The sequence below is a fragment of the Schizophyllum commune genome, assembly GCF_000143185.2.
Source record: "Schizophyllum commune H4-8 unplaced genomic scaffold SCHCOscaffold_3, whole genome shotgun sequence".
NCBI lineage: Eukaryota > Fungi > Basidiomycota > Agaricomycetes > Agaricales > Schizophyllaceae > Schizophyllum > Schizophyllum commune.
The window spans coordinates 817,773-843,010 of record NW_026089540.1 but is presented as its reverse complement, the minus strand read 5'-3'; the positions used below and the strand labels follow the sequence as shown (position 1 = coordinate 843,010).

Here is a 25,238-nt window from a genome sequence, read left to right as displayed (position 1 = left end):
GCTGCTGGGTGATATGTTTAATACGAGGGAACGGTCACCAGGCAGAGGGCTGAGGAGCGACTGAGCGCGACGATCAGGGGGGTACGCTAGAAGATTCATATGACGGTGGTCGTCTCGCAAGAAATAAGCCAGGAAACATGGTGAAATGGGTGTCGGACAAACACTTACGCCGCGATGTACCGTGCGTTTGAGCAGGAGAACGAAGAGCGAGGATAACCTTGATCACGCACCACTGGACCCTGCGACGGCCCCAACCAGGCGTACTGAGCAGCCTCAGCACAACTTACGAAGGAGGGAGAGACGGAGTCCAATGAGGAGAGAGGACAAGTGGCGGGGACTGGTGAGCGGTCGCGGAAGTGACGGTCTCATGAAGGCCGCGGCTTCAGCGCGGCTCTCAAACTCAGCGGCAACTCACCGGCACAGAACAGCGGCGCTTCTTGTTCGGGCAATCTACACGTGATCGTGCGTCATCAGGGCCGTCACAAATTCAACCCGGTCTCCGTCTTCGTCAAGCCACGTATCGCCAGTCCTCCGAGCATCAGTACGCAGAGGCGACATAGGATGAGCGTATGCATTCTCAAACCGATGGTGCAGCTCAGACGCGCGCCGGCTGACAGACCGGGGCTCGTGGGGCAGTCTACAGCGACCTCACTGCTCACTGATTCACTCCCCGGATTCTAGACTCTCTCCGTAGTCACAGCCAGAACGCGACGACATGAGCTTTACGTTCCGACGGTGTTTGTAGGTACATACTCCATTCGGCGCCGCTGGTCTCACACGCGTTTTGTCGACGATGACCCCGTCCGCATTGCGCACACCGATTTCGTGTACACTGGGGCACTCTAATTATCTGCCTTCCACCACTTACCTCACCTACTTTGTCGTTGCCTAGTATTCACTCCAGACAACGCTATATCTGTCCCTGGTTACCATAGGCATCTCAGCGCAAGCGGATTTTGTATATGTACAGATTTACCCGTCCTATATCACCATGACCGTGGCAGGCTGGCTTTACTGGATGAACAAGAAAGTAACAGACAGGGAACCCAGCATGGGCATACTACCCAGGTAAGGCACATTGACGTCGACGTACTTCCAGGCCAGATTCATGCGTATTTCCAGCCAGTCCACGATGGTGATGACCCAGATCACGGCGATGAAACCGAACTGTCATTCCTGTCAGTCTCACGCAACGAAGAATGAAGAGGATCGGCTCACCAGCAAGATAGGAAGAAGCCTTTCCACAGGCCCTTTATCAATATTAACCGGTTGGGCCAAAGCAGCGGCGCTATCCTCTTCATGTCTTCTGCGTTCGGCGCGGCCAACTACCCGTCCAGAACTTCCGGGCCTCCCTTCCTCCTGCAAACTGAACTGTTCTCGACCACGCTCAGCGCGCAAGCAGTTATTGACCTCGTCCTGACCCTTGGTCAGCGTCGTGAAAGCCTAATGCGAGGATCTTACTCTGATCAAAAGTCTCAGGCGAGCTACACTCGGCGTGCCGATGGGACTCAAGGTGCGCCCCATATCGTGGCTGACGGGTTCGAGGTGGGAAGCGTCGGAAGACATGTGCTGGCGGTGAGAGTGGGGATGAGCGGAAGGTCCGTGGTAGTCCAAGGGTTTTAAACAGTGCCCAATCTCGTGTATACTGTTCACACGACCTTTGTTAAGCTCAAAGACGACTGCCGCGTTCCATTCGCTCTTTGAGAAGATCCACATCAATGAAAGACGGGCGCGGGTCAGCTGTCCTTAGTATCGGTAATGAAGCCCTGCTTTCTTCATATGTTGGCAATGGTTCCCCGGAGGGGAGTTTGCCAATAAGAGGGCCTCAAAGGCAAGTTCCTCGCTTACGTGGGATGGACAAAAAGGAAGTGGCTGAAACAGCAGGGATGCCTCCGCTAACTGCGGTCCTCTCCGAGGAGACACCGAAAGTCAGCCAAAACCTCGTGGTTCACCCGATGAGTCGCAGGTGCTGGTCCCTTGATACGTGCACCGTGCTTGACGGCATCGGGGATATCGTTGTTGCGACGGAAAAGCCACGAGTTTTTTGTGCAGCGCCGTGAACATAGGCAAGTGTCGTAGACTTCTCCCAGATGGCGTGGAGAGACATCAGAGAACGGCATGAGGTCTGGCGAAGCATCCCATGACACATGGAAATCGTTTCGATTGTAGTCCTACCCTATGCCATGCTTGCTCTCATGAAGCAAGGTGGGCGACATCGTACCACGTTCCTTTTGCTGTTGCCACGCTCCCCCCACCTTGGCTTCGTGAGCGATCGTGAATTCCTGATGGGCGCCCTGGAATTGCTTGTAAATAAGAACAAATATTGGCCCGCTAAGACTGTCTTCAGACATTGATGGGGAGACATTTTCTTATCGAGCGCCCAGTCCCGGCTCCGCGGAACCGAAGTAGAAGCAAGCTGACACTTTCCCCGGAGTCAATACTAGCCAATGACGAAAGAGGTCAGGCAGATCGTGGAAGGCAGATAATCAGAGTGCCCCAGTGTACACGAAATCGGTGTGCGCAATGCGGACGGGGTCATCGTCGACAAAACGCGTGTGAGACCAGCGGCGCCGAATGGAGTATGTACCTACAAACACCGTCGGAACGTAAAGCTCATGTCGTCGCGTTCTGGCTGTGACTACGGAGAGGGTCTGGAATCCGGGGAGTGAATCAGTGAGCAATGCCAGCTCTCAAAATCAACGGCAACGCACCGTGCAGCTGCGCTCCTTGTTCGGGTAATCTACACGTGATCAAGCGTCATCAGCGCCCTCACAGGTCCAAGCTGGTCTCCGTCTTCGTCAATTCGCGTATCCCCAGTCTTCTCAGCATCTGCACGTGTGAGCATAGACCGGTAACACGATCCCTCTCACCTGGCTTTCCTCGTCCGAAGGACCGGTACAATCCTCGGAAAAGTTGGCGTGGATGAACCACCGGCCGACGGAACGGGGCTTGTGAGGCAGTCTCCGCCGCGGATGGTTCCCTATCCTCAACTTCGTTCTGTCCGTATCCGAACTGTCAAAACCTGCACTTCCCTCACCCCCTCCCGCCACCGAAGGTGGCTCACCCGGAATACAGGGACTGATTTGAGTCTAGCGCTCACTAAGATTCCAGCATATCAAGTTCAGGCGATACGACAAAGATACGAGGTGGACTCGGCGATGAACATATGTCAGGCTCTACTACGCAGGTTGCGGCTTGATACCCCCGTGTGCTGGGCAGCGAACTGTAGTTCCTCCATGCAAACTTTCATGAGACATACGACGGGCAGGGAATCGGGATAGGAAGCCAGAAATGGGAACTGACGACAGGCCTACAAGAGCAGTCAGTTACCGTCCCACACATACGCAGACGTACTCACTCTCGCGCAGATATCTTCAACTTGCTGCGAATTCTGCTTATCATAAGGTCTCTTCACGTCCAAGACACGTTCCACATTGTGCTTGACCCAGTCCTGACATCATGATTTAGTTTCACTAGAACATTGACGACTGTTATCATCATCCTCACCTTAACTGCTGAGTACCGGGCTTCATCCCAGTCCAACTTCCCCAGCTCAGATCGCGCATTCTCACCCTCGCGCCTCGGTACAAGTGGCTCGAGGGCGGTAGTCGGTGATTGACCTTGCCCTCTGCGATGCCGTCCAGGCAGGGGATGATCCGCTTCACGATGATCGCTCACGTGTACAACCCCGCCTGGTTGCTGAGCGTCCGCGTCATTACTAGTAGTGCCAGAAGATGTGGGGTTGTTCACGTTGACCGCAAACGTACGACCACTCGACGCGTCATCCTCGGGCTCCGTATCCGTCGCTGATGACTCGGTTGTCGGTATGGGGCGGTTGCTGTAAGGGTGGGCTCGCCAGCAAGCTCTCGCTGAGCGGGTAGGGCCCGGAGGCGCAGGGATAGGGCGGAGGATGAGTGGTATCAGCTCAAAATGCCGAGCTTGGGAGAGTCCTCGAATCTCGGTGTGAAAATAAGTACGATATCTGGGTGTCATGGTGAGTTGTAGCGCTTCACCTTGCTGCTCGCTTCGCGCTTATGTATTCCTGTCATCTTCCTTGCCCTCCTAAGTTATCATCAGGAAGGCAAAGGCTGTAAGGCATGGCGCCTTTCCTGTCAAGGGACGGACACACTCCTGTGCACAATCAAGCAACAGAAGTGCAATTGCTTCGCAATCGGCAAGGGAGGTTGATGATGCAAGCATGTTAAGAGGTCGCCAAGAACCTGCAAAGATGAAAGAAGAGAATGCGGCATCATTTGGCCAACGCGTTCCGAACGGCAACTATGAAATCACACGCGTCACACGCCCCTATGGCCACGTGTAAGACCTTGCCTTCTATGGACGACAGGCTGGAGAGATTCCGAACTAGCGCTTGAGCGCGACACCCTCACGGGGATCTGTGAGCCGCGGAATCACACCATATGAGCACACTGCCTCAGTCATCACACGTACCCATTTTCTACTCCTTTCAGACCGAGCTCCAGCGCCTTTGTCGCCTTTCGGCGATGGGCTAGAGCGCGCCCCTTAGCCCTCATATAAGCTCAGCCCGGGCACTCAGGAAGGCATCCTGACATGTCTGGGTCTCGCCGCACCCCACGTCGCATTGGCGCTGCTCGCATCGAGGCAGCGCCTTATCATCGCAAGAAGGCATCTAGCTCGTTTTCGGTCACCACCCGCGCGCGCTCCTACGTATCTGCTCCTCCTCCTACCTCTGTTCTTGATGGCCAGAGCCGTACGTTGGCAGAGGTAAGATCTCTGCCGTACCACGCCTTGTTTAATGATTGACGACGCTTAAGGTCGGTTTGGAAGCCCACAACTCTAGACTGGTGGAGGCATCGTCAGAGGTAGTCACGGAGGAGGAGAAGGTGGGTCTCGTCCTTTACGCTACGGCCGATCTGACGTCTCAGTAGCAGCGCTCTGCTGTTGCTCCCGACTTTCATGCAAGTCTGCCGCGAGCGGGATCATCCAACGAGTCAAACGATACATCAAGAATGTCTCAGCAGAACACTGCCGACGAAGTTCAGTCCTACAAGGACGCTTTAGCAGACACTTTAGCTGAGGTTGAGGTGTGTTCATGCTGCGTAAGGACGATCAAGATACTGACATAGCTTTGAAGGCGCTCAAGGCTGAGCTGCATTGCATCAAGGAAAGCAAGGATCTGGTGATGTCATGCACGGTATGCTTCACGGCTGAGTCAACACCCCGCGTGTAGGTTGATCAACGTGTCTGCCCCGTCTTCTATGCTGACCACGCCCTGATAGCCTTGGTTGCGGTCATACACTCTGTGAGTCCTGCCTCACAGCCATGTACCACGCCAAGCCCAGCAAGTCCTTCCTCGCTTGCCCAATTTGCGACGAGCGTATCAGCACCACTCGCACACCTGTCCTCTGTTATCAATTGCGAGACGCCTGGGCGCTCAGCAACGGAGTCTCGACGTCGGAGGAAGACGTGCAGTTTGTGTGGCCTCCTCGCGCGCAATAGATGTTGTCCCGACCTTAACATGTGGCTGCTATCGAGGAGCCCTCCACGTCGTTGTCATACTATCATCCATCCACCAACTCCTTCCTCCGCGACCTACCATGACAGTTTAAGTAGCTATGAATGACTCAGGTGTGATTAGTGTCAATGTCATCACCGTATGCTGTTCCCGGTGGATTGCCGCATCAATGGAAACGCAACGCAGCGTACGCTATAGTACATCCCCAAACTAATAAAAAGACTGCCGTCTTGGCAGAAAATTAGGTGCGACAAGGTGCTACAGAGCCAGCTACCGGCGCCGGTCTCTTCCCTAACAATGTGGGCGGCCATCATGTGTTCCCCTTCCTCCCAGTAATTCAGCGAGATGCCCTTTCGCAATGCCCGCTACCATGTATGATAGGAATGGGTTATGGGGATGGTGCGCAAGACTGCTCCTAGGCATTACCTGCTCCATCAAAGGACGCGCCATGACTCCATTCCTTGAGAGCGGACAAGCGTCTTCCTCTGCACGTAAACCTGGGTTCGCCTCAGACACTCCGCAATAACTGAGGCCGCCTGCACGCCTCACAGCTTTGCCTCTTGTTCCAACGCTCGACCGCGTGTTACCGCACTGTCGGCGTTTCCCACAAGACTTGGTCCTGGTATTTCCCATGCAATTCGGCGTTGGCGTTGGCGATAGCTGCCGGCCTCGCATGTTGACCCTCAATGACATTTCCTTGCATGACGCTCGGGGTTTCCCGTACTTGTGGGCTCAGGTGTGTCTCTCTCGCTCGAGCATATGGGCGATGTAATGTCCGGAAAATACCTGCATACGAAACTGCAACGCTCGAGGCTAAGCGCGCTTAAGAAATCGGAAGCTGAGCGTTGACCGCGCGAATTCGCGAAGGTTTGGAGGGACGCAATCGTTTAACGTGCCATCTGGGACTCATTCGCTAGTCTAAACGAGTGCGTCCGAGCCCGTACATGTTTTCCGTTCGAGGTGTATCGGGAGTTGCCGTACGCCTCGTTGATCCTCACTGCGACGAAAACGGCCTATGTACCGGTGTTCAGGCCGCAGCAAAGCTCCCAACGAGGTCTCAGACGCTCTATCAGGTGTCCGTGAACCCGTTCGTGAGGCAGCGAGGTGCGGAGGCGGTGTCGCTGTAGATTGTCAGTTAGAACGTGTGAGGGGGGATGCGGGATGCGGGGAACGACAACGACATTGCGCCGTCGACGTGCAGCCATGACGAGCCCCTGCAGACTCGACTTGACAATTTCAGCTAGGGTGCCCCCCCCATGCGCTGACCCCGGGATCTCTCACCCCTGTCGCTTGCTCCCTTCCACTCATCTACAGCGATCGTCAGGCTAGTAGTCACCCTTCCGCTCGTGGAGCGGTCCTTATTTTGTTTGGTTCGAGCGTGTACAAGCCGACGAATGCGGCACTTGCCGGGCGGGGTTCCTGGGCCTCTGGACTTCCTTCTTGGCGCGACGAGCCCTGGTCAGACGCGATCACCTGTCCGCAGCCTCCGACAGCAGTGTTTGGACGAGCAGAAGAGAGAGCTCACTATGGCTCACTGTCCCTGCTCACACCGAGCGCTATGGGCCTTGTTTGTATACGCTCCAACTGAATAAAAGTTACCGCTGCTCCACAAGCAGGGAGGTGATTACGGACCTGACGAGCAGATTGCGGAATGGATGAAAGAATCGAGGTTGAAACCCTGAGAATAGGTACGATCACGTGATGCACAGCTCTCTCACGCCACATGCGCCAGCGGCGGTTGCCGAGAATCATGCTCGCCTTTCAAGTCTCGCAAACGAGCTTCTTCTTCAGCAACCCGCCAACATCGTAAGATGTCAATCAGTGAGTGATACAGTCCTTTACTGCCTTCGAGCCCGACGATATGCATGCAGTTCCAGCGCCATACAATCTGGCTCCAGAGACATGGATTGCCATCTTCGAGAACGCAGACCGTGGCACGGCGTGTGCTCTTGCCTCAGCATCCAATGCTCTACGTCAAGTTGGATTCAACGTCTTGTTCGACCGAATTGTCATCAGACGCGAAGAGCAACGGTGTATCCGTGCTCTTCGGTCGATCCTGCCCGCAGCTCGTTCTATTGAACTATACGGCCTAGATCATTGTCTGAGAGCCATCCTATTCGTCTCCACTTTGCCCCGCTGCACGTTCCTTCTTTTCTCGGATGAACAGGACTGGGACCAAGATACACGGGTCTTTCTGGCCTTAAAATCATGGCTTCATGCAGCTCCTTCCCTGCAGTATCTCACATTGGACTTCGACACCAGTGAAGATCTCACCTCTGCCCTACTGCTGGTCCCACGCCTACGCAAACTCGCCATCATCGCTTATCGTGCTCTCAATGTCTACACGACGATCACAACGCACGTGTGGCCTGATCTGGAGGAGTTGCATCTCCGAGAAGGAACTGGGCTTGCCATGCTCGACGATTTGCCGCCCGGCAATCATTTTCCGGCGTTGAAGACCTTGCGCCTGCTTGACCTATTCCTCCTCCGTCCGGTACCTTCTCTAGATCGCTTTCTCGCAGAATCGTGTCATACCCTGTCACGACTGCATCTTGATCTGAATGCTGCATTCAAATTCGTTGGTGAGCATCGCGGCCCATACTTGCGTAGGAAGATTGACTGACGTTGTTCAGGACGTCCTCCTTTTCCTGCTGAGTCAATGACCACCATGATGCCTTTGCTCTGCAATACCTCCTTGCCCTGCTTGACCGAGCTGCGGGTGGTCTTGGACTCTTGGAAGGGCGCAGACAGCCGCGCCGCACAGCTCCTCACTGTGGAGAGGCTATTACATGGCTTGGTCCGACAGACGAACGCGCCTATACGAAAGCTCACGCTGGAGGTGAAAGTGCTTGTGATGATCAGGGAACGTATCTCCCTCACCACAGGTCGTAAAGATAACAGATGGCAGGACGTCTGCGGTCTCATTTCGACTCTTGATCGTGACTTCTGGACACGCTTTGTCGAGGAAACACTCCCAGTCCATTGTACCGTGGAGATCCTGCTTCCCGTTCGCACATTGCTCCGACCCTGGACATACGTCACCGGACCTGCTCGGGACTGGCGGGCGTCGGTCCGCGACCACGTTTCATCCCAACTACAGGAATATACGGTGTTAAAGCCCATGGTAACTTTCTCTCCCGGTGAGCTCTGAAGATTGCGCCCTTTGGTGACTCGCTATCTCACGCGGTTATGCAGGTGATTGCGTTAGCCGCCGCAATCAATGGCACACACATCCCGAAGCACTGGGTACGTCGATTCATCATGATTCGGACTATCCACACAGAATAAATTACGCTACAGACCTTTACCCTTCCCTGCATGAATGTACAATGGAGGTCGCAGAAGAAACGGAGGACGACGATCTTGATGACTTCTATGAAATCATCTGCATAGAAGACTACCAGCCCAGCTTGCACTACCGAGATGTTGCAATCGGCTGACGGTCCCTGCATCGGATGGCAGCGGCGATGCTTATTTAAGACTTGCTATCGTCGCCGTGTATAGTTTCATATCGTCTTGTCCTATTGCTGCTCCCGCCGTTACATGAATACGGGTGGCATACTGGGGAGTAGAAAGTGAGTTGACGACACTAGTATGGGCGGTATACTGTAAAAGAACCTCGAAAGTGGATTAGCGAGACAAGTCTGCAGATGCGACGCAAAACAACGCACCGACTTGTTGAGTGTAGTAAACTGACACGTGCGATATGGACTACGCTGTATACTCCCATTGTACTCGAATTGCTCTGGCGCTGGGTTCCCAATGGTTAGATAGCGTCATCCTGGACAATGACCACGAGCGTGCCCTGCTCACGCCCAAAATCGCGCGAGAAGTCACGATTTCGTGACGTGTGCGTGACGAACGTTGAGAGAGGAAGTTTTTCACGCACCTCACCATGCCCCAAGACTCACTCGGTGCGTGAGCATAATATCACTGTAGATCTTGGACAAAATTCACGAGCGTGCCCTCCTCACGCACAAAATCGCGTGAAGAGTCACGATTTTGTGACGTTTTCGCGTGATGAACGTTGAAAAAGGAGGTTTTTTGCGTGAACGCTCACGCACCTCACGATGACCACTCGGTGCGTGAGAATCATGCAACGCGAGTTGGCGTGACAAAACGTGGGTGGCGAAATGCGTGAGGGTGTCACCCATGCGTGACTCAAGTGAGTCTCGCTATATCTCCGTGCCGAAGGTTGCCGCCGATCTTATCGCCGTGTTATCGCGCACGTGCATAGACACGTTGATGGTCTGTTACCATTCACTCGGGCTTTCCGCTGCTTTCGAACTGGAAAAGCCTTGAGAATGGCATTCCATCTCAGATATATACGCAACTATGCTCTCTTTTGCGCTTTCTGTGCTACACGGCTGCACAGGATGTCGCCCAATGCAAGACCGGCAAGTCCCGATCAGAGATAAACGGCCCTGATCCGTTGCCGCGTGATGAGCGTCACCATCGTGAGCCTCGGGGCATTCGCGGGGTGCGTGAAGATGGGGTGTCACAGTCTTCACGCAATCGTGCGTCTCGACGTGAGTCAGTACTCACGAATTTTGTCCAAGATCTATAACCATATGACGTTCACGCACCAAGTGAGTCTGAGGTGCATGAGCTTTCAGGCAACAGACCTGCTTTCTCAACGTCCGTCCCGCAAAAGCGTAAGGAAATCGTAAGTTTTCACGCGATTCTGTGCGTGAGAAGGGTGTATTTTGTCCAAGATCTACAGTGATACTATTCGGTCGATCACTGTCACCGGCAATTACGGCCCGTGCGATGGGCTGAGGAGCCTTTGTCCCAGATTCTCTCATTACGACTTCCTCCTTGCTCGAGCTGATGAGTGAAAGTGGGCCCCTGTACTCATAGCTTCCGCAATCTCACTGACTTTACTCAGTACCAAAAGGCCTCGCCACGGAACTGTGGTCATCCATTTTCACCATGGCTGATCGGGACAGCGCGTGCAACCTTGCTTCATCCTGTCGAACCCTTCGAAGCATTTCACAAAATACCCTGTTCGACAAGATCATTGTAAGGCGACATGAGCAACGGTGCAGCCGCGCTCTCGTACCCATCTTGCGGCATGCACGCGTTATTTGTCTTTTCGATCTTCGAACATCCCTGGACGCCACATTATTCACCTCTCAGCTCCCTCGACTGAGGTCCCTGGTCTATGGGGTCGACACTGAAAGAGAGTACCATGACATAACAATCGTCAACCTGGTGCTTCAGTCCTGGCTGCGCGCGGCTACTTCGCTGAAGCGTCTCGAGTTGGCCGTCAATCTTCCGGAGGCCAGCGACCTGTTGAACGCACTCATCCTAGCCCCGGAGTTGCGCGTCCTTATCATGCATGATGAATATCTCTACGGGACGCACCTCAACGGCAGTGCTCCGGCATCACTCAGTCTGCCTCACCTTGAGCGGATAGTCTTCGCGCGCGACATTAACCCTGCTCTCTTGGACAACATTCTGTCCGCCGACGACCCCTTTCCGGCATTAAAGACCCTATATGTTCCGGACTGGTCACTCCCACTGATATGCTCCCTCGGATGCTTATTGTACAAAACGAAGAATACGTTGACGCGCTTGCACCTTGATATAGATGCAGTGTCCAAGGTCACTGGTACGCATGGTACGCATTGTTACACCACCCACACAATCACTGACCATCACTCAGCTGCCGTCGTTATCTTGCGAGAAACGAATCGAAGCATCCTCCCCTACCTTTCGTGTGTCCGGATCTATGTTGGCCAACCCAAGGATCGTTCGGAACATCTCACCGCCATCGACAAGTTCATGCGCGGCTTCATAGTTGCGGTCGGGGCACCCGTACGCCATCTTGAGCTGTGCGTTAGAGTCTCGGTTGTGGTCACCAGGACTCTGCTCGTCGCTGCTTGCCATCGCGAAGATGATGAGTGGCAAGATGTGCACGGACTTGATGAGTTCTTGTGCAGGGACTTCTGGGCGCGTTTCCAACAAGAGGCTCTGCCTCGGGGGTGCGCGGTCGAGGTCATGCTTTGGCTTTGCGAGCTACTGAAGCCGGACACGGTTGCGGTAGGTCCGCACCGTGACTGGCAGGTAGGACTTGCCCAGCTGGTCACGTCTCGCTTGAACGAATATGCTGGCATCTCTGTATTGACCTCATTTGTCACTGGTACGCTACGACCTTTCATGATCGATGCTGGAACCTCACGGCAGTGTGCAGATGCATACGATTTTAATGGCGCCAATCAGGAAGACGACCTCGATACAGCGGAGGAAGAACAGTTTTACGACGATATATGCGTTACGGAGTACTTCCCAAGCGTGCGTTATCGCCACATTGCAGTTGGCTGATGTCTATCACCCATGGGAAAATGAAGGCGCCAGTATTGCGGAGATGGTAAGGAGGACTTGGAGGATGAAGCGCGGCGTGTAGAGAGGGACCAGCCTACGTCTCGAAGCTCTTCTTGCAATCGTACGCTCTTGGTGCTGGAGAGATATAGATCAATCCAGTGATGTTGACATCCGAGTAAAGAGAATGTATAGCGTATGCACCAACTTTTGAGACGGTAGGATCATGGGCGTTGTCACGCTCTGGCGATGAGTCCTGACAGTTTCCGGACAGTGATTCAGTGAGCAGTATACGTGTAAATTGCCCCACGAGTCAGTAAGTCTGATGGGCAAGCTAGTCGCCGCTGCTAAAAACGCTCATCTGCGATGCAGCCACTGCTTGAGCAGACCAAACTTGAATGGGATGATAGTTAAAGCCACGTACACAGATTTCTGGAGAACAGACAGCGCGCGACTGGACGTGAGATAGAGACTCAGCTGGCGCGAGTAACATGTAAATGGGGTCGGAGGGAGGGTAGTACATACCGTGCCAAATCCAGTCACGATATGAATAACAAACCAGAGCGTGAACGTACGCCCTCGTGGGGATAGATGTCATGGGGATGACTGTAGGGAGGCGCAATGGCGGCGATGCTTTGTAGGTCAGTGACAGGCCATCAGTCAGGGCCGGCATGCAGTATAGCGACTCTAGACGGATCGCCGCAATTTGAGGCGCACCACCGCCTGTATTGTGACAACTTTAACAGTGACCGCTATGGCTTCTCGATTAGATAGCCTCCACACATGAGTCGTCTGTTTGTAAATTAGGTTTACTGATCTCGCAGTTTCTTCTATCCTGTTCGTGTACTTCCCTTGTCTTCCAGTCTTTCTCAGAGATTATAGAACACGTCTATAGCCTTCTCGATACTCATGTACTAGTATGTACACGTCGTCTCCGAGACGGAGCGAAGACTCTTCTGAGTCCCTCATCAGCATCGCCTTGTATTCTCGCCTTCCCCGCGTGAGCCTAAGTCGTAAAGCATGAGTTCTCCCTGCCTATGTCCTGAGCACTGAAGGGCCGGGCGATGATTGTAGACCAACCGGTCGGATCATTCCCGCTACCATCTATGGTGGTGGGTTTTGGGGACGGAACGCAAAACCGCGCTTGGCCGAGAGTGACGGATTTTGTGGACTGCCACGTGTACATCGCATGTTGGGGCCTTCGGAGGTCTCGACTACTTCGCACTCGGCTTCCTTCCTGCTCACATCCTCATCGACGCCGTACAAACTCGCTAGCGCCGCACGAAAAACGGTTACGACCCATGGTGGTGCCTGTCTACCAAACATCTAGATCCCAAAGACACTATGGATACTGAGCTTTGTTGACGCCTTGGCGCTGTCGGACTTGTACTTACCAGTCAAGGCGCAGTGAGTGCGCGGTCAGGACAGGCCGGCATACCTCATTGGGTAATCTACACGTGATACGGTCGTCACAGGACTGCAATACTCACTACCTCTCATCATTTGCTGAGCCGCGCAGGCATCCTATGTACCCTGCAAGCAAGGCAGCAAGAGGCTATGTCAGCTCCATAAATCCAGGACGTGACATGGCTCGAATCCCAGAACAGTCATGCCTCAGTGCTACCGCTTGGGCAGTTTACACGTGCCTGCTGAGCGACGTCGCACGCGCCTTCTTCCCCTCCAAGACAATTTAGCCCCCTTCCTCAACCGAGTGTTCCACAAGCGCGACGTACACTATTGAAAGCCGTATGGCATGTGTGTATACGGAACACATAATTAAATCAATGCCTCGCGGTGACGCGTGCTTCAAATCGTTGAGTCGACCACAAACACGCGCCGCGACGATATCAGATAGTTCGCTGGCTCCAATGAAGAGGAAGGAGATGTGGTGAGATGAGGGCGATAGAGGGAAAGGACACGTTGTATAATCGACGCATTCAAAACGACTGCGTCCCACTGACGCGCCCGTTCTCTAGCTGAACAAGTCCCAGCTTGTTTGAGGGTAAGAGCGATGATGGGGAAGAAGGCCACAGTAGCAGGAGCGACTCCAACTCGATGCCTGGTTGACCTTATTCGCCACGCGCCTTTTGCTCCTCAACCACATCCGTTTCAGGCCATACCACGTCGTCTCCTCCATTCGTACATACCCTGCTCGCACTCAACATTGAGATCGGGCTCTGCCTCGCACATTCCGCCCGACTTTCACCCTTCAACGCGGTCTTTCTGCAACTAGCGCCGCGACTACCCCACATCCTATGCCCCACAAGTGAGTCATCCCCCAGAATTTGCTCTGAATCCAGGCGCTGAACTACACCCAGACACAGTGAATTACCACCAACCTACCTCGCCTTTCCCTTACGTTGGACTCTGAGTCCGCCTACCCTGCTCTGCCCCCACCATCAGCGAAGACTAAGGTTTCGCCGACTACTGCCAGGGCGGCTACTACCGCATCTACATCCATCACCATTCTCTGACGGCCGCCACCTCATCGTGTGCAAGCTCGGCTGAGGTCACTTTTCGACCGTCTGGTTCGCAAAGGACACTCAGTGCGTGATCACCCCCTCGATCGCGTGCACGTCACTCACCTTCCCCCCAGGTAGCAGCACCACGTCCCTCATTATCGTCGATTCACCGAGACAGCGCTGAACGTGATCCGGCTGTTGCTGCGCATAAATCCCATCCCGAACCCGGTTACCCCTCCCCCGCCGACACCTATCCTGGGAGCTACTATTTCTTTGGCTTCCTCGATCATTTGCGCCCGCAGAGCCTAATGCTACGCACGCTGGCATAGTCTTCGAGGTCCAAGGCGAGAGCTCTCTCGGCTTCATTCGTCGCCACGAACAGAGGTGGTTTGATGCACCTCGTCAAGCAGACCGCGAGGCAAGTCCTCCTCGGGCTCGAATTCACAGCACAAATACTGCAGCCTCATCCACACTCGTGCGCGCGACGTGCTGTGTTGATCCCTTTACCTGCTCATCGCGCGCGCCGCAGACATCAAGTCAGAGAATGCTGTTCTTGCGACCGACGACATCGAAGCGGTCACTGAAGCAGGGACAGCCCCACCGCCCGAATCCGCCTCATCCTCCTCGGAAACTCCCCGTAGCAAGCTCGTGGGCATCCCTCCATCCAATGGTCGCGCTGGAAATTAGACCCCACGAATTCAGTCGGCATTCATGACGGGATCACAACAGCTTGCGTTGCCAGGGTCTTTGAGCAGGCTGAATAGCATGTCGGAGAGTGCGCGCAGTAGTCGCGCGGCGGAGGGCGGGGGATGATTAACGAGAGAAGGGACACTAACGCCGAGTCCCCCGGTTTTCTCAATCCCTCACCTCAGAGCCATGTCTCCCGCTCTGTGCGTACATCTCGCGCACGTCGGCGGGACGTCGGGGGAACTCAGCGGCACCTCAGATGCGGGTGCCATGAAGTTCTCCCTCCTTTGTCCACGCAGAATTCGTGGGGAGCCCTCGCCGTGACATGCATAGGAGAGAGATGGACTGTAGCTCAGCGGGCCTACCAACAGGAGCCTCAGAAAGTGACAGAGGAGGCCAGTCTTGGGCCAATCAAAGATAGGTCACCTTTCCAAAAACCAATGTCGGGCCCAACCACGGACCTTAACGAACTCACAAATCTTAATTGGATTTTCGGCACGTCGCTAGAGGGTTGAGGTTGGAGGACGAGAGATCAGATCTGGATGAAGGTTCGCACGAGGAATGAGGGTTGGGCAACAAGGCGATGAAAGCATTCTGTTAGCGCATCAACTGCAAGTGGCACAATCCACACTTTATCGACGCTGACTGAGGGCGACGATGATCTCCCCTGGAGCCGGGAACCTATGATGCCGACAACAACCGCTCTGGAGAACTCTCACTTATAGAGTCAACAGTCGAGGGGCGCTCCGGTAGCGTAGTGTGCCTTGCAAATGCGGCTGCTTGCTGTGTCGAGAAGATGCATAGACCCGAAGCAAAAAGAAGCTCGCCAAGGTGGCCAGGGTCGCATGTTGCCGTCTTGTGGGTCGACGTCCGTCATCAGCTTGAGTGAGATGTTGGCTTCTGAGTTGGGCGCCTCCTGCGCAGCTTGAATGCCGTCGACAGGTGAGAGCCAGTGAGTCTGGGCGATTGAGTCTGAGTCTGGATTATCACGGGTGGTCACGTGTGAATTACCTGATGCGATCCCCACCATTCTTGAGTCTCACTACTTGCCCATCCCCTGTCACACCCTGCTCGCTGCGCGCTGCCGTACTGAATGAAGCGTCCCGTATACCATTACATGCTGAATTGACAATCCATGTAAATGTCGGGGTTCGTCTTCCGCATGCAAGAGTGTGCCCTGTTCGTTCTGGGCCACAGTCACTTCCTATCTGCAACGGTGAATGGACGAAAAGCTTGCGGATACCGTTTAAGACCTCGCCCGACGCGCATGAATTGCGAGGGGGAACTTAACTCTAAGTTAGAATGCTACACTAGATGGTAAGTCCATTTCTATGTTGCTGCTTTGAGTTTCTTGGGAGATTTATATTGCAGTGGGCCCAACGGTGCTTGGGACAAGTGGTATCGACAAGCATTGAATATGCATGGTCAGTGCGCGGAGCACTTCCTTTGAAGGCGGGAAATTGACGCCACACGGGGCCGGGGGGAGGATCCAGGGCCTACTAGACGACGTTCGTGTGAGTGGGCACTGACGCACCGTCAGATGCGACGCCTTGAGTATGTTTCACAGCAGCGTAGATCATGTTGTTGTCGGGATGGGCATGTCAAGAGAGACATGGATACGACGAAGAGGCCGAGTGAGATGCGGCGTTGCTGGCGATACCGGTAACCGTGATTTCGGGCACGAGAAAGCTTGTGAGGGGCACGGATCCCTTGTCTGAAGTTGCCGGAGTCCGAAGTGAACAAGATTGACGGTGTCAAATTGGTAGCAGCCCCTGCCGTTATACACCCTTCCAGAGTTTCCCGCTATCATTTACGGTAGTGGGTTTTGGCGACGGAACGCAAAACCGCTCTTGGCGGAGACTCTGAGGGCTATCACGTGCAATGCGCATGTTGGGGTCGTCCACAGCTCGGCATTCGCCGCAGGCGGCTTCTCCACTCACCTCAATTCTCCACGACGCTCTGTTGGCTTTTGACGCTATACCAGATTAACGCCGCGCGGGGAACTCTCAATGCCTCCGGCTGGAATTCCTATAGGGACCGAGCAGAGGACGCGTCCTGTCAAGGAGATCTACCGTCACGGAGCTCTGGCAGCGCCTTCTGCCTTTTGCCTTCCAAGCATCGCTAGCTCACAGCGCTCTAGGGTAGAAGATCTGCACTGAAAAGTGCACTCTCGAAATCTCGGAGATGCGCCTCAATATCGCGTCGGCACGCGATCTCACTGGGGCCCGTGCCTTTCCTGTGGAGCTCACCGACGTCGAGACACACTGAAGAGGAACAGCAGGTGTGCGAGACCAGTACTGTGGAGGTGCGTCGAGAACAGTCATGCAAAGCATCTCTGCTAGCACAGAAACGTCCCGCGATGGCATGCAGTGTGGGATCAGGGGAAGGAAGGGTCGCCGCAGTCTCGCTGCCTTGGAATAGTTGTAAATTTTTTCTGTGCTGACCAGCTCGCATTTTCGTGCGAATGACGCTTTTTTTACGAGGGAGTACTTTGACATGGTGATAAAGATGTGCTGGAATTCGCCGTGCGTCTCATGAGGAAAACATGCAAATCACTCGCTCGCTACGGCTTGTGCAAGGGAAGGGTGTCAAACCCAAAAGAGGGCTAATCCACTGTATCCCCTTGTTGTACTCTGAATGGTAGCGGTCCCTGCCGTGCAACGGCCCTGTGATTTATATGTACGAGGGGAGTCACCTGAGACAGAACTACGGCTTCAATGCATCGACGTCACTGACACGTGACCTTTGGGTCACACAATGAGTGCGCCTTCCGCTTGGCGGCCCGGTTCTCAAAGGCGCCTGAAAGGCTCTTTCACAAACCATCATCACCTCTTCTGCCCGATGACAACCAGTGAGCTCCAATATCTGCCTCAGGAAACAACCCTCAACTTATTAGTAGATTCAGCGCCTGTCCATCTCTTCCCAGAACTATGGAGCATCGTGTTCGCAAAGGCCGATCGTGATAGTGCCTGTCAACTTGCGGCATCGTCCTCAGCACTTCGAAGGCTTGGTCTGCCTAACCTGTTCAAAAACATCACGATCGAAGACGATGACAAGCGCTCACTCCATGCACTCCGCTCAATCCTCCCCATGGCATGCACAGTCGAGCTTCGAGACTTGCACTGCTCTCTTACGATGATGCTGTTCATTTCAACCTTGCCACGTTTGAGGACTCTGATATTTGCGCCTGGTATTGATCTCGATGCCCCCGGAGATGACCACCTGGCCTTAGTCTTGTGGCTTCATGCAGCCCCTCGCTTGCGCTACCTCACTCTGGATCTTGCTCGTATGCACAGGCGCGATCTAGTGTCGGCGCTACTCTTGGTTCCCCGCTTACGCAAGCTCGTTGTGATCAATGGACGCACGTGGACGATCGGCGGGGCCGTCGTGGGATGCCCGTCCTGCAGTTGGCCTGAACTAGAAGAACTGATCTTCCGAGAAGGCGTGGAACTCGCCTTCGTCGAGGGCCTAACACCTGGAAATCATTTCCCTGCCCTGAAGACCCTGCGCCTCATCGATTATTTCCTTCTTCCACCCCCATCTTCACTCGATCGCTTGCTCGCTGCCTCGCAAAGCACCCTATCGCATCTCCACGTGGACTTGCCTGTTGCTTTGATCATGATGGGTGAGCAATCCGCATAGCCGTGGCCGGCGAAGTAACTAAAGCATCGGATCAGGGCCCGTTGGGTACCCCTTGGATTCAATGACGAGGATGGTGCCACTCACCTGTAACATCAGCCTTCCTTCCCTCCGGCACCTACGAGTTCTTTTGAACGGAGACCGAGCCAATCGCTCTGGACAGCTTCGCACAGTGGAGAGGTTGACGCTCGGCCTCACGTTGCTTGCCAAGGCTCCGATACGACTGCTTACCTTGGAGGTCAAGGTTGCCGTCGGTGTCAACAAAACTCTAGCTGCTGCTCCCAGCCGCAAGTACGACCGTTGGCAAGACGTACGTGGGCTCGATAAAACCATGAATAGACGGTTCTGGTCGCGATTTGTCCAGGAGTCACTACCCGCTCAGTGCAACATTGAGCTCTTACTCACAGTGCGAGAGTTATCAACCTCGGATATGCTTGTGGCAGGGCCGCCCCGTAACTGGCCGGATGCGGTCTGCGAGACCGTCCGATATCGTATGCAGAAATGTGCTGGTATTACCCCAGTGGTGGCCCTTTCTTTTGGTACATCTGCATGTCTACCCCGGTCGAAATCTACTGATGCGCGACATTAGTAGAATGCGACGCGAGCACCCGTCTGCAGACGTGGCGATGCCATTCCAGGTCCTTAGGTGAGGCGAGGCTGCATATTTCGCATTGCCATAGGCTGAACAAGTTTGAATCAAGACACGTATCCATCTCGTCGAGAACTTGGCACATGGTTTAACGATGGAGTTGAGGACGAAAGCGAGGAGGAACAACCTGATTACGAAACCATCCGTATTGTGGACTACTTCCCTAGTCTCGACTACCGCAATGTTGCAGTCGGATAGCCTAGCTTGGTATCGTGTCCCTTGCATTACTATCACATAAGCTTTGAGCCAAATGGCATCTGTCGCAGACCATGAGACACGCCTAGGTGTAGGTCAAAGAGACCTCGGCCCTGTGCTCCTGGGTAACCCTCATATATATCAGGTAGAGGGAATACCGGTGTCACCGGTGCTTGTGCGGTCTGCTTCTCAACAAGGAAAGGGAAGTCTTTTGCGCATTTTCTCTTCTGCGGGAGAGAGACACTTGCGCTCGACTTCCACTGAAGTTACTCCGTCATAGATGAGCATTGTATGCAGAGATACAGATGGTATGCTGTACTAATGTAGACACAGACTTGTTGGACCGCTCAGGGGGCGGAATCCCGGCCGATGATTAGCTTGAGGAGGAGGAGGTATTGGACGCCAATACAACTTGAGAAGAACAAATCTCGCCTGTATATTACTTCGAAGTTCTCCGAAGCCGCGGCGCGCATGCGGAGCAGGTCCAAATGTTCCAGCACCTGCGGAGCTGGTGGCGTAGCAATACGCCGTGAGTTGCTGAAGACGGGTGGAATAGCCCGTATCCTGGATGCCACGGACTCGACGTACGAGCTCCTGATTTAAGTACCGCTTTATCATGCCAGATTTATGCCTACTTACATATGTGCGAAGCGCATCAATTGCTTTGCCCTCGAATTCTGATGTTTGTAGGGAGGACGAGTTCGATCCCTGCGCCAGATTTTCAATGTCAAGCAGTGCATGAATACATGAAGAGGGATAAATAGATTATGTGTCAGCTGCACAGAGAAAGAGTTAATCGAGTTTAAACGATGGTTTACTCAAGTCTAATCACGCCTCAAGCGCACGGCCTCAGGGCCATCTCACCACCGACGGTCTGCTCGCCCGCGCGAGACCCATGGCCTGTCTCCCTTTCCGTCTGGTGTTGCGAGCCTCACTCGAACTGCGCGCCACCCTCGGCGGTCTGCGGCCCGGTCCGCCCTTTTCGTGACTCGCGTCTCGGAGTCCCTCGACTCCTATTTTCTCGATCCTTTTTTCGATCGTTTATAAGACCGGTGGGTGCGAGATCGGTCAGCATTCTGACCTCTCGCACTCCCGGTGAGTTCCTACAGTACACGCAGTGGCGCGCCGTTCTGACCTCTAGTTACCAGTCACGTAGTCGAGCGCTTCGCGTTCCGCTGTGTTCAGGGCAGAGTCGCGTTGGCCTAACCTCACGTGTGGACTCGACGAGTGACTGAGAGCGTGATTAGATGGAAGAAAATGCTATCTGGACGCGCTACAAGTACATGACACGTTGTTCCTGCCACTGAGTTTGGTTCCCCCAGACCGATCCACTTGCCCTATTACGGCTTTGTCTTCCCTACAATTGTACACGCCAGCACTGGTACAGCAAACGGTATTTCTCCTCAGACGAATCTCGCATAGACTCACCCACGGTGGCCGACCTGATGGGTGGAGACATCAATCAGCGGATGATGTAGAATTAGAATGACTGAGCAGGGGCGCCAGAGAAAGGGGAGGATCTACAGGCGGACCGGTACACGTGGAGCGGAAGAGAGAGGCAGGAAGGCCGCGCAGCGCGAAGTAGATATTGCGCGACAACTTGGCGCGTCCCGTCGCCCCATACCGCGGCAGACGGAGGCAGACCGGCGGTAGTCGGCAGCGCTGGACGGGGCGAAGGGACCACAGAGCCTCCTTATGAATGAGGTCTGTGAGTTGACGAGCAGCTTGAGCGCGTCGGTGTCCATATCAGACGACCTTGCACCCGGCAATGAGATGCAAGTCCACACGCGCAAGGTATATGGTCTTCCCGTCGCGCCCGGGTAGGGTGCCGACGATGCTTTCGACTCAAAAAGCTGCTCTCCCAACACTCGTTCCCTTGCTCGCCTTGATGAAGTAATGCGTAGCAAACACTTTCCGATGGTCAGAGCGTATAGGCGGGACAGACTCACTCGGGAACCTGCCTTGTGGACATGTGAGTCGAGGGATCCGATCCGCTCTTGGAGCTCAGCCGAGACTATCGCCATGTCTGACATGTAGCGCGATGACACCGCAACCTCAGCAGGGAGGGGGCCGCGCGGGCGTCCCACATGCTGTTGCGCAAGAAGAGATGGCGGGGAGGACGGTCGTGATACGGTTGTAGGAGAGGCGGAAAGCCACGTTCCGACGTGGCCGCCCAACGTGCTAGCCATTTACGGCCATTTGCGAGGAGGCGACACTCACGCCGCCGCGATTTGAAGCGATCGAGATGGGTAGTGGATGTGTGGCGTGGGGTACATGCACGACGTTTGGTTGAAAGTGTACTTCGAACGGGAAGCGCCTCATTTACGGGGCAGACATCGGTGCGCATCACGCATGGGCGCCGGCGTGCCAGTGCACACCCCCGGCAATAACAATGAGCACCTATCCTGCGCACAATAGGGGCAGTCATTGCACCAACGCAACGGTCTCGTCTCTCGCGTATGGTGAAAGCTCCCAAGGACATCATGACAGGCATGCTGCGCTGGACTGGGTCAGAAGTTGATCAGCCGACGTGCGGAACGATACATCAAAGGAAATGGAATCAGGCTGCAGCAGATGCCGCCGGCCCTGCATTAAAAAGGAAAGGTAGTCTCGACAAGGATGAGACTGATGGGAAGGACGGCGGCCAGCAGCGCGCGAACTAGGCTATGCAGATGACTGTGTTCGTCTCGCAGGGAGCAGTCCAGCCAGCATAGCACGGTCGGGGTTGGGTAGCTTTCTTTGTAGAAAGGTACCGGGCGCTAGAGCAAGGGAATGAAGAGCGATGTTAGTCACGCACCAGTGGTCGCAATCTGTCTCTAACATAGTCTTCCCTCTAAGCAGGCGCCGCTGTCCAAAAACCATGTACAGAGGATATAGAGATGGAGCACGCCTGGTGGGAGGGGACGAGCGGTCGCGAAAGTAACGATCTCATCAGGCCCGCGGCTCTCACCGGCACAGAGCGGCGGGGCGTCTTGTTCGGGAAATCTACACGTGACCCTGGTCACAAGGACCGTCAGCCCGATCTCCGTCATCGTAGTATCGCCAGTCTTCCAAGCAAGTGCATGCGTCAGTGGAGGCGACTTCCCATGAGCATTTGCATTCACAGGACGATGATGCAACTCAGACGCGCCCCGGGGACCGATTCGCCTGCTAAGTGTTCTCTGAGCCAGGCCACTGGCAAGGAGGCACGCTTCCTCAAGTTCGACCTTTCCGACTTGCACGCTATCAAAGCGGCTGCTGAAGAGTTTCTCGGCAAAGAACGCGACCTCGATATCTTGTTCAACAGCGCGTGCGTGCTCGGCTCTTCTCTTTTACGCAGGACCTGGGGTCACTGGCTTAGGGTGTCATGATGGCTCCGGTCGACCAATGCACTGTAGATGGTGAGCGTCGCGCCAACCTTTGCCAAGGTCACTTTGCTTATTTGATTCTTAGATAATGCTACGACCTCCAATGTGGCACAAACGTCCTGGGTAAGTCGTCGATAGAGATATGGAGCGTCTTTCCGACGGCTGTCTCCCCTAGGGCATTTCTACTTTACCAAGCTTCTTCTCCCGGCCCTTCTTCCTCCAGCCGGGACTGAAGTCCAATCAACGGAACCGGCTCACGTCATCACTACGTCGTCAATCGGTCACCGCCCCGGCCGTATCGACTGTGGCACTCTGCGCGACAGCCCTCGTCGTCGTCGTAAGTGGACTCAGACCTTGTACTTCCAAAGCAAACTGGTACGTCGCTCATACAGCTCCTCGGCCGACAAGTCTAGGATGCGGACTACTGACTATGCCTTAAGGGCGACATTCTCATCGCCTCGGAGCTCCAGCGCCAGTACGGCGACCAGGGAATTGTCTCCATCGCCGTCAACCCCGGCAACCTCGACAGCGAGCTCTATCGGCATTTGCCGAAGCTTGCCGTGGCGCTCATGGTGAGCTTGCTTGTCTTTGACCGATGCGTTCTTGGCCCCGCCGTTATGGAAATACGCTGACAACACGGCAGCGCCCCTTCCTCCTCCCGCAGCCGCTTGGCGCACTCACGCGGCTCTATGCGGGAACGGCCCCGGAGGCGGTAAACCTTGGCGGAGAAGTGAGTGCTTCTTCGTTGCCTCGACGCTTTCCTGTCCCCTTCTTCATCGTTCTCACGCTCTTCATCAGTATCTCATGCCTTGGGCGCGGCCCGGCAAGGCGCAGGGGCACTCGCGCCTGATGAGCAGCTCGCGCGCGAGCTCTGGAAGTGGTGCGAGGAGCAGGTCGAGCAGATCTAGCGGGTATCGCTTAGCGATAAAGCTCATCAAGTTGACTATCACCCATTAGTACGCACTTTGCGCTTCGTCCGGCCATCAATGACTGACGGTACATAAGGGAGCCTTTGTATGGGTGTTTGACGCACCGTAGAGTTCTTCTCTTGACTCCAACACAAACTATTTCGATACCCGTCGAATAAATCTCTCTTCTATCCTTGAATGAGTGCCCGCGCTGCTATCTCGCGCGTGGTGCGGTCCTCTACGACACATCCGCTTCAAGCCGCCCCAACGTTGCATCCCGAACCGCTAACAGCCCTGCGATCAAGCTTGTAAGGGCCTTTGCAGGTGTACGCAGTACACACACTGTGCTTATGAGACAGCCGTTGTCGTGGGTTTCTCTCCCTCGTAAGGTTGCTCATACCCATCACTCAGTCACGATGATCGCGAGAAGCCAGATAGCTAGCGCCAGCCACCTATTCCCGGCTCCTCGCCAAGCCCCCTTGGACTGCACCTAGCCTGCTGAAGCGCACGATCTTCCAGCATCCTTCGCTATTATGTGCTCAAAATCTATCTTCCAACCGCTAGTGCGTCCCTCTCTCCACCCGTAAGACCGAATATCATCGCCGTTATCGTCGTCTGCGCTATAAACTTAGGTCCCTTACTTCGCCTTCCGCACTGCCGCTCGCGAGGCAGTCTACACGTGATCGTAGTGCGCATTGGAGTCCGGACTCATCCTTCACGCTCTCACTGTCACATTGACTGCTTACCTGTCTCATGCCATCTTGTCGGTATTTGAGATCGCCCGACCTTCCAGAACGGATCATAAAAAGTAGACATGTGCTGGGCGGCCAGGCATGCATGATCCCAGTTATCCATTATCGCCCGTGGATGACAGCCAGCGCTGGTTTTCTCTCGAGGGAAGCTTATGCTTCCTGTCGGCCTTTCCTTGCCGGAGCAACTGCGGGTCGATGCGATTTAAAAAATCAGGTAACCGGTAATGTCATACTCTGCCATGATACTGAAGAGCTCGAGATGACGTACATTCGTCTCGTTTGGCGAAGGAGGTTCAGCATGCGGTCCTACGGCTAGAGTCCTAACCTCACACGTGGCACCAATAGCGTACTGCACCTGACTACTTCTTTGCTAGTATATATGTTATACACACCCTTTCATCGTGTCAACATGGACAGTCGCACATCGATACTTGTATCTACTTGTACGCGCCCGCTCAGGTCAACAAGGCGAGCCAACAAGGACCCACGAGGATAATGTGGCGGTCGATTCTCACGTTCTAAATTAGGCAGACCAGAGGTGGGGAGTATGGACGCTTACCTTCGCATATCATAGCACGCGGCGCTACAATTCCATTGTTGGGCGGACCGGCCTTCGAGCTATTCGATCTGGTGTGCTACTATCTTTCGGGCAACAATCGTCCATGACTTTCCACAGAGATATGATCGTTGATCGATCAAATGGAAGTCAGGGATGGTTTCACATCGCCTTTGAGGTGTCCCATAAGCTTTCCTCTTACGTTCACCTCAGTCCTTTCTCACC

At 54.5% G+C, this 25,238-nt stretch overlaps 7 protein-coding genes across 7 annotated transcripts; 5 read left to right on the top strand and 2 right to left on the bottom strand.

Moving 5' to 3' along the window:
- Positions 1 to 34: 34 nt before the first annotated feature.
- On the bottom strand, positions 35 to 1,566 carry SCHCODRAFT_02492104 (uncharacterized protein; the record flags this gene model as incomplete). Its single annotated transcript, XM_003033649.1, has 6 exons — positions 35 to 60; positions 231 to 263; positions 416 to 450; positions 1,094 to 1,167; positions 1,219 to 1,416; positions 1,462 to 1,566. 6 exons carry the CDS (start codon positions 1,564 to 1,566, stop codon positions 35 to 37), a joined length of 471 nt encoding a protein of 156 aa, XP_003033695.1.
- Positions 1,567 to 2,486: 920 nt separating this feature from the next.
- SCHCODRAFT_02494096 (uncharacterized protein) lies at positions 2,487 to 3,993 on the bottom strand (the record flags this gene model as incomplete). The annotated part of the gene is made up of 5 exons (XM_003033648.2): positions 2,487 to 2,651; positions 2,712 to 2,740; positions 3,260 to 3,310; positions 3,355 to 3,451; positions 3,508 to 3,993. 5 exons carry the CDS (start codon positions 3,991 to 3,993, stop codon positions 2,487 to 2,489), a joined length of 828 nt encoding a protein of 275 aa, XP_003033694.1.
- Positions 3,994 to 4,569: 576 nt separating this feature from the next.
- Positions 4,570 to 5,478, top strand: SCHCODRAFT_01090749 (uncharacterized protein; the record flags this gene model as incomplete). The annotated part of the gene is made up of 5 exons (XM_003034210.2): positions 4,570 to 4,743; positions 4,794 to 4,862; positions 4,908 to 5,063; positions 5,114 to 5,205; positions 5,259 to 5,478. 5 exons carry the CDS (start codon positions 4,570 to 4,572, stop codon positions 5,476 to 5,478), a joined length of 711 nt encoding a protein of 236 aa, XP_003034256.1.
- A 1,877-nt stretch (positions 5,479 to 7,355) lies between these two features.
- SCHCODRAFT_02491890 (uncharacterized protein) lies at positions 7,356 to 8,934 on the top strand (the record flags this gene model as incomplete). The annotated part of the gene is made up of 4 exons (XM_003034209.2): positions 7,356 to 8,076; positions 8,128 to 8,634; positions 8,690 to 8,740; positions 8,795 to 8,934. 4 exons carry the CDS (start codon positions 7,356 to 7,358, stop codon positions 8,932 to 8,934), a joined length of 1,419 nt encoding a protein of 472 aa, XP_003034255.1.
- A 1,002-nt stretch (positions 8,935 to 9,936) lies between these two features.
- Positions 9,937 to 11,821, top strand: SCHCODRAFT_01170378 (uncharacterized protein; the record flags this gene model as incomplete). The annotated part of the gene is made up of 4 exons (XM_050341161.1): positions 9,937 to 10,027; positions 10,383 to 11,108; positions 11,163 to 11,639; positions 11,691 to 11,821. The coding sequence occupies 4 exons, from the start codon at positions 9,937 to 9,939 to the stop codon at positions 11,819 to 11,821; spliced, it is 1,425 nt and encodes a 474-aa protein (XP_050201529.1).
- A 5,987-nt stretch (positions 11,822 to 17,808) lies between these two features.
- On the top strand, positions 17,809 to 19,453 carry SCHCODRAFT_01092882 (uncharacterized protein; the record flags this gene model as incomplete). Its single annotated transcript, XM_050341012.1, has 5 exons — positions 17,809 to 18,592; positions 18,645 to 18,916; positions 18,971 to 19,145; positions 19,196 to 19,252; positions 19,308 to 19,453. The coding sequence occupies 5 exons, from the start codon at positions 17,809 to 17,811 to the stop codon at positions 19,451 to 19,453; spliced, it is 1,434 nt and encodes a 477-aa protein (XP_050201528.1).
- Positions 19,454 to 22,560: 3,107 nt separating this feature from the next.
- On the top strand, positions 22,561 to 23,754 carry SCHCODRAFT_02724098 (uncharacterized protein; the record flags this gene model as incomplete). Its single annotated transcript, XM_003034206.2, has 7 exons — positions 22,561 to 22,743; positions 22,791 to 22,830; positions 22,883 to 22,920; positions 22,973 to 23,134; positions 23,238 to 23,369; positions 23,441 to 23,527; positions 23,596 to 23,754. The coding sequence occupies 7 exons, from the start codon at positions 22,561 to 22,563 to the stop codon at positions 23,752 to 23,754; spliced, it is 801 nt and encodes a 266-aa protein (XP_003034252.1).
- Between the last annotated feature and the right edge of the window lie 1,484 nt (positions 23,755 to 25,238).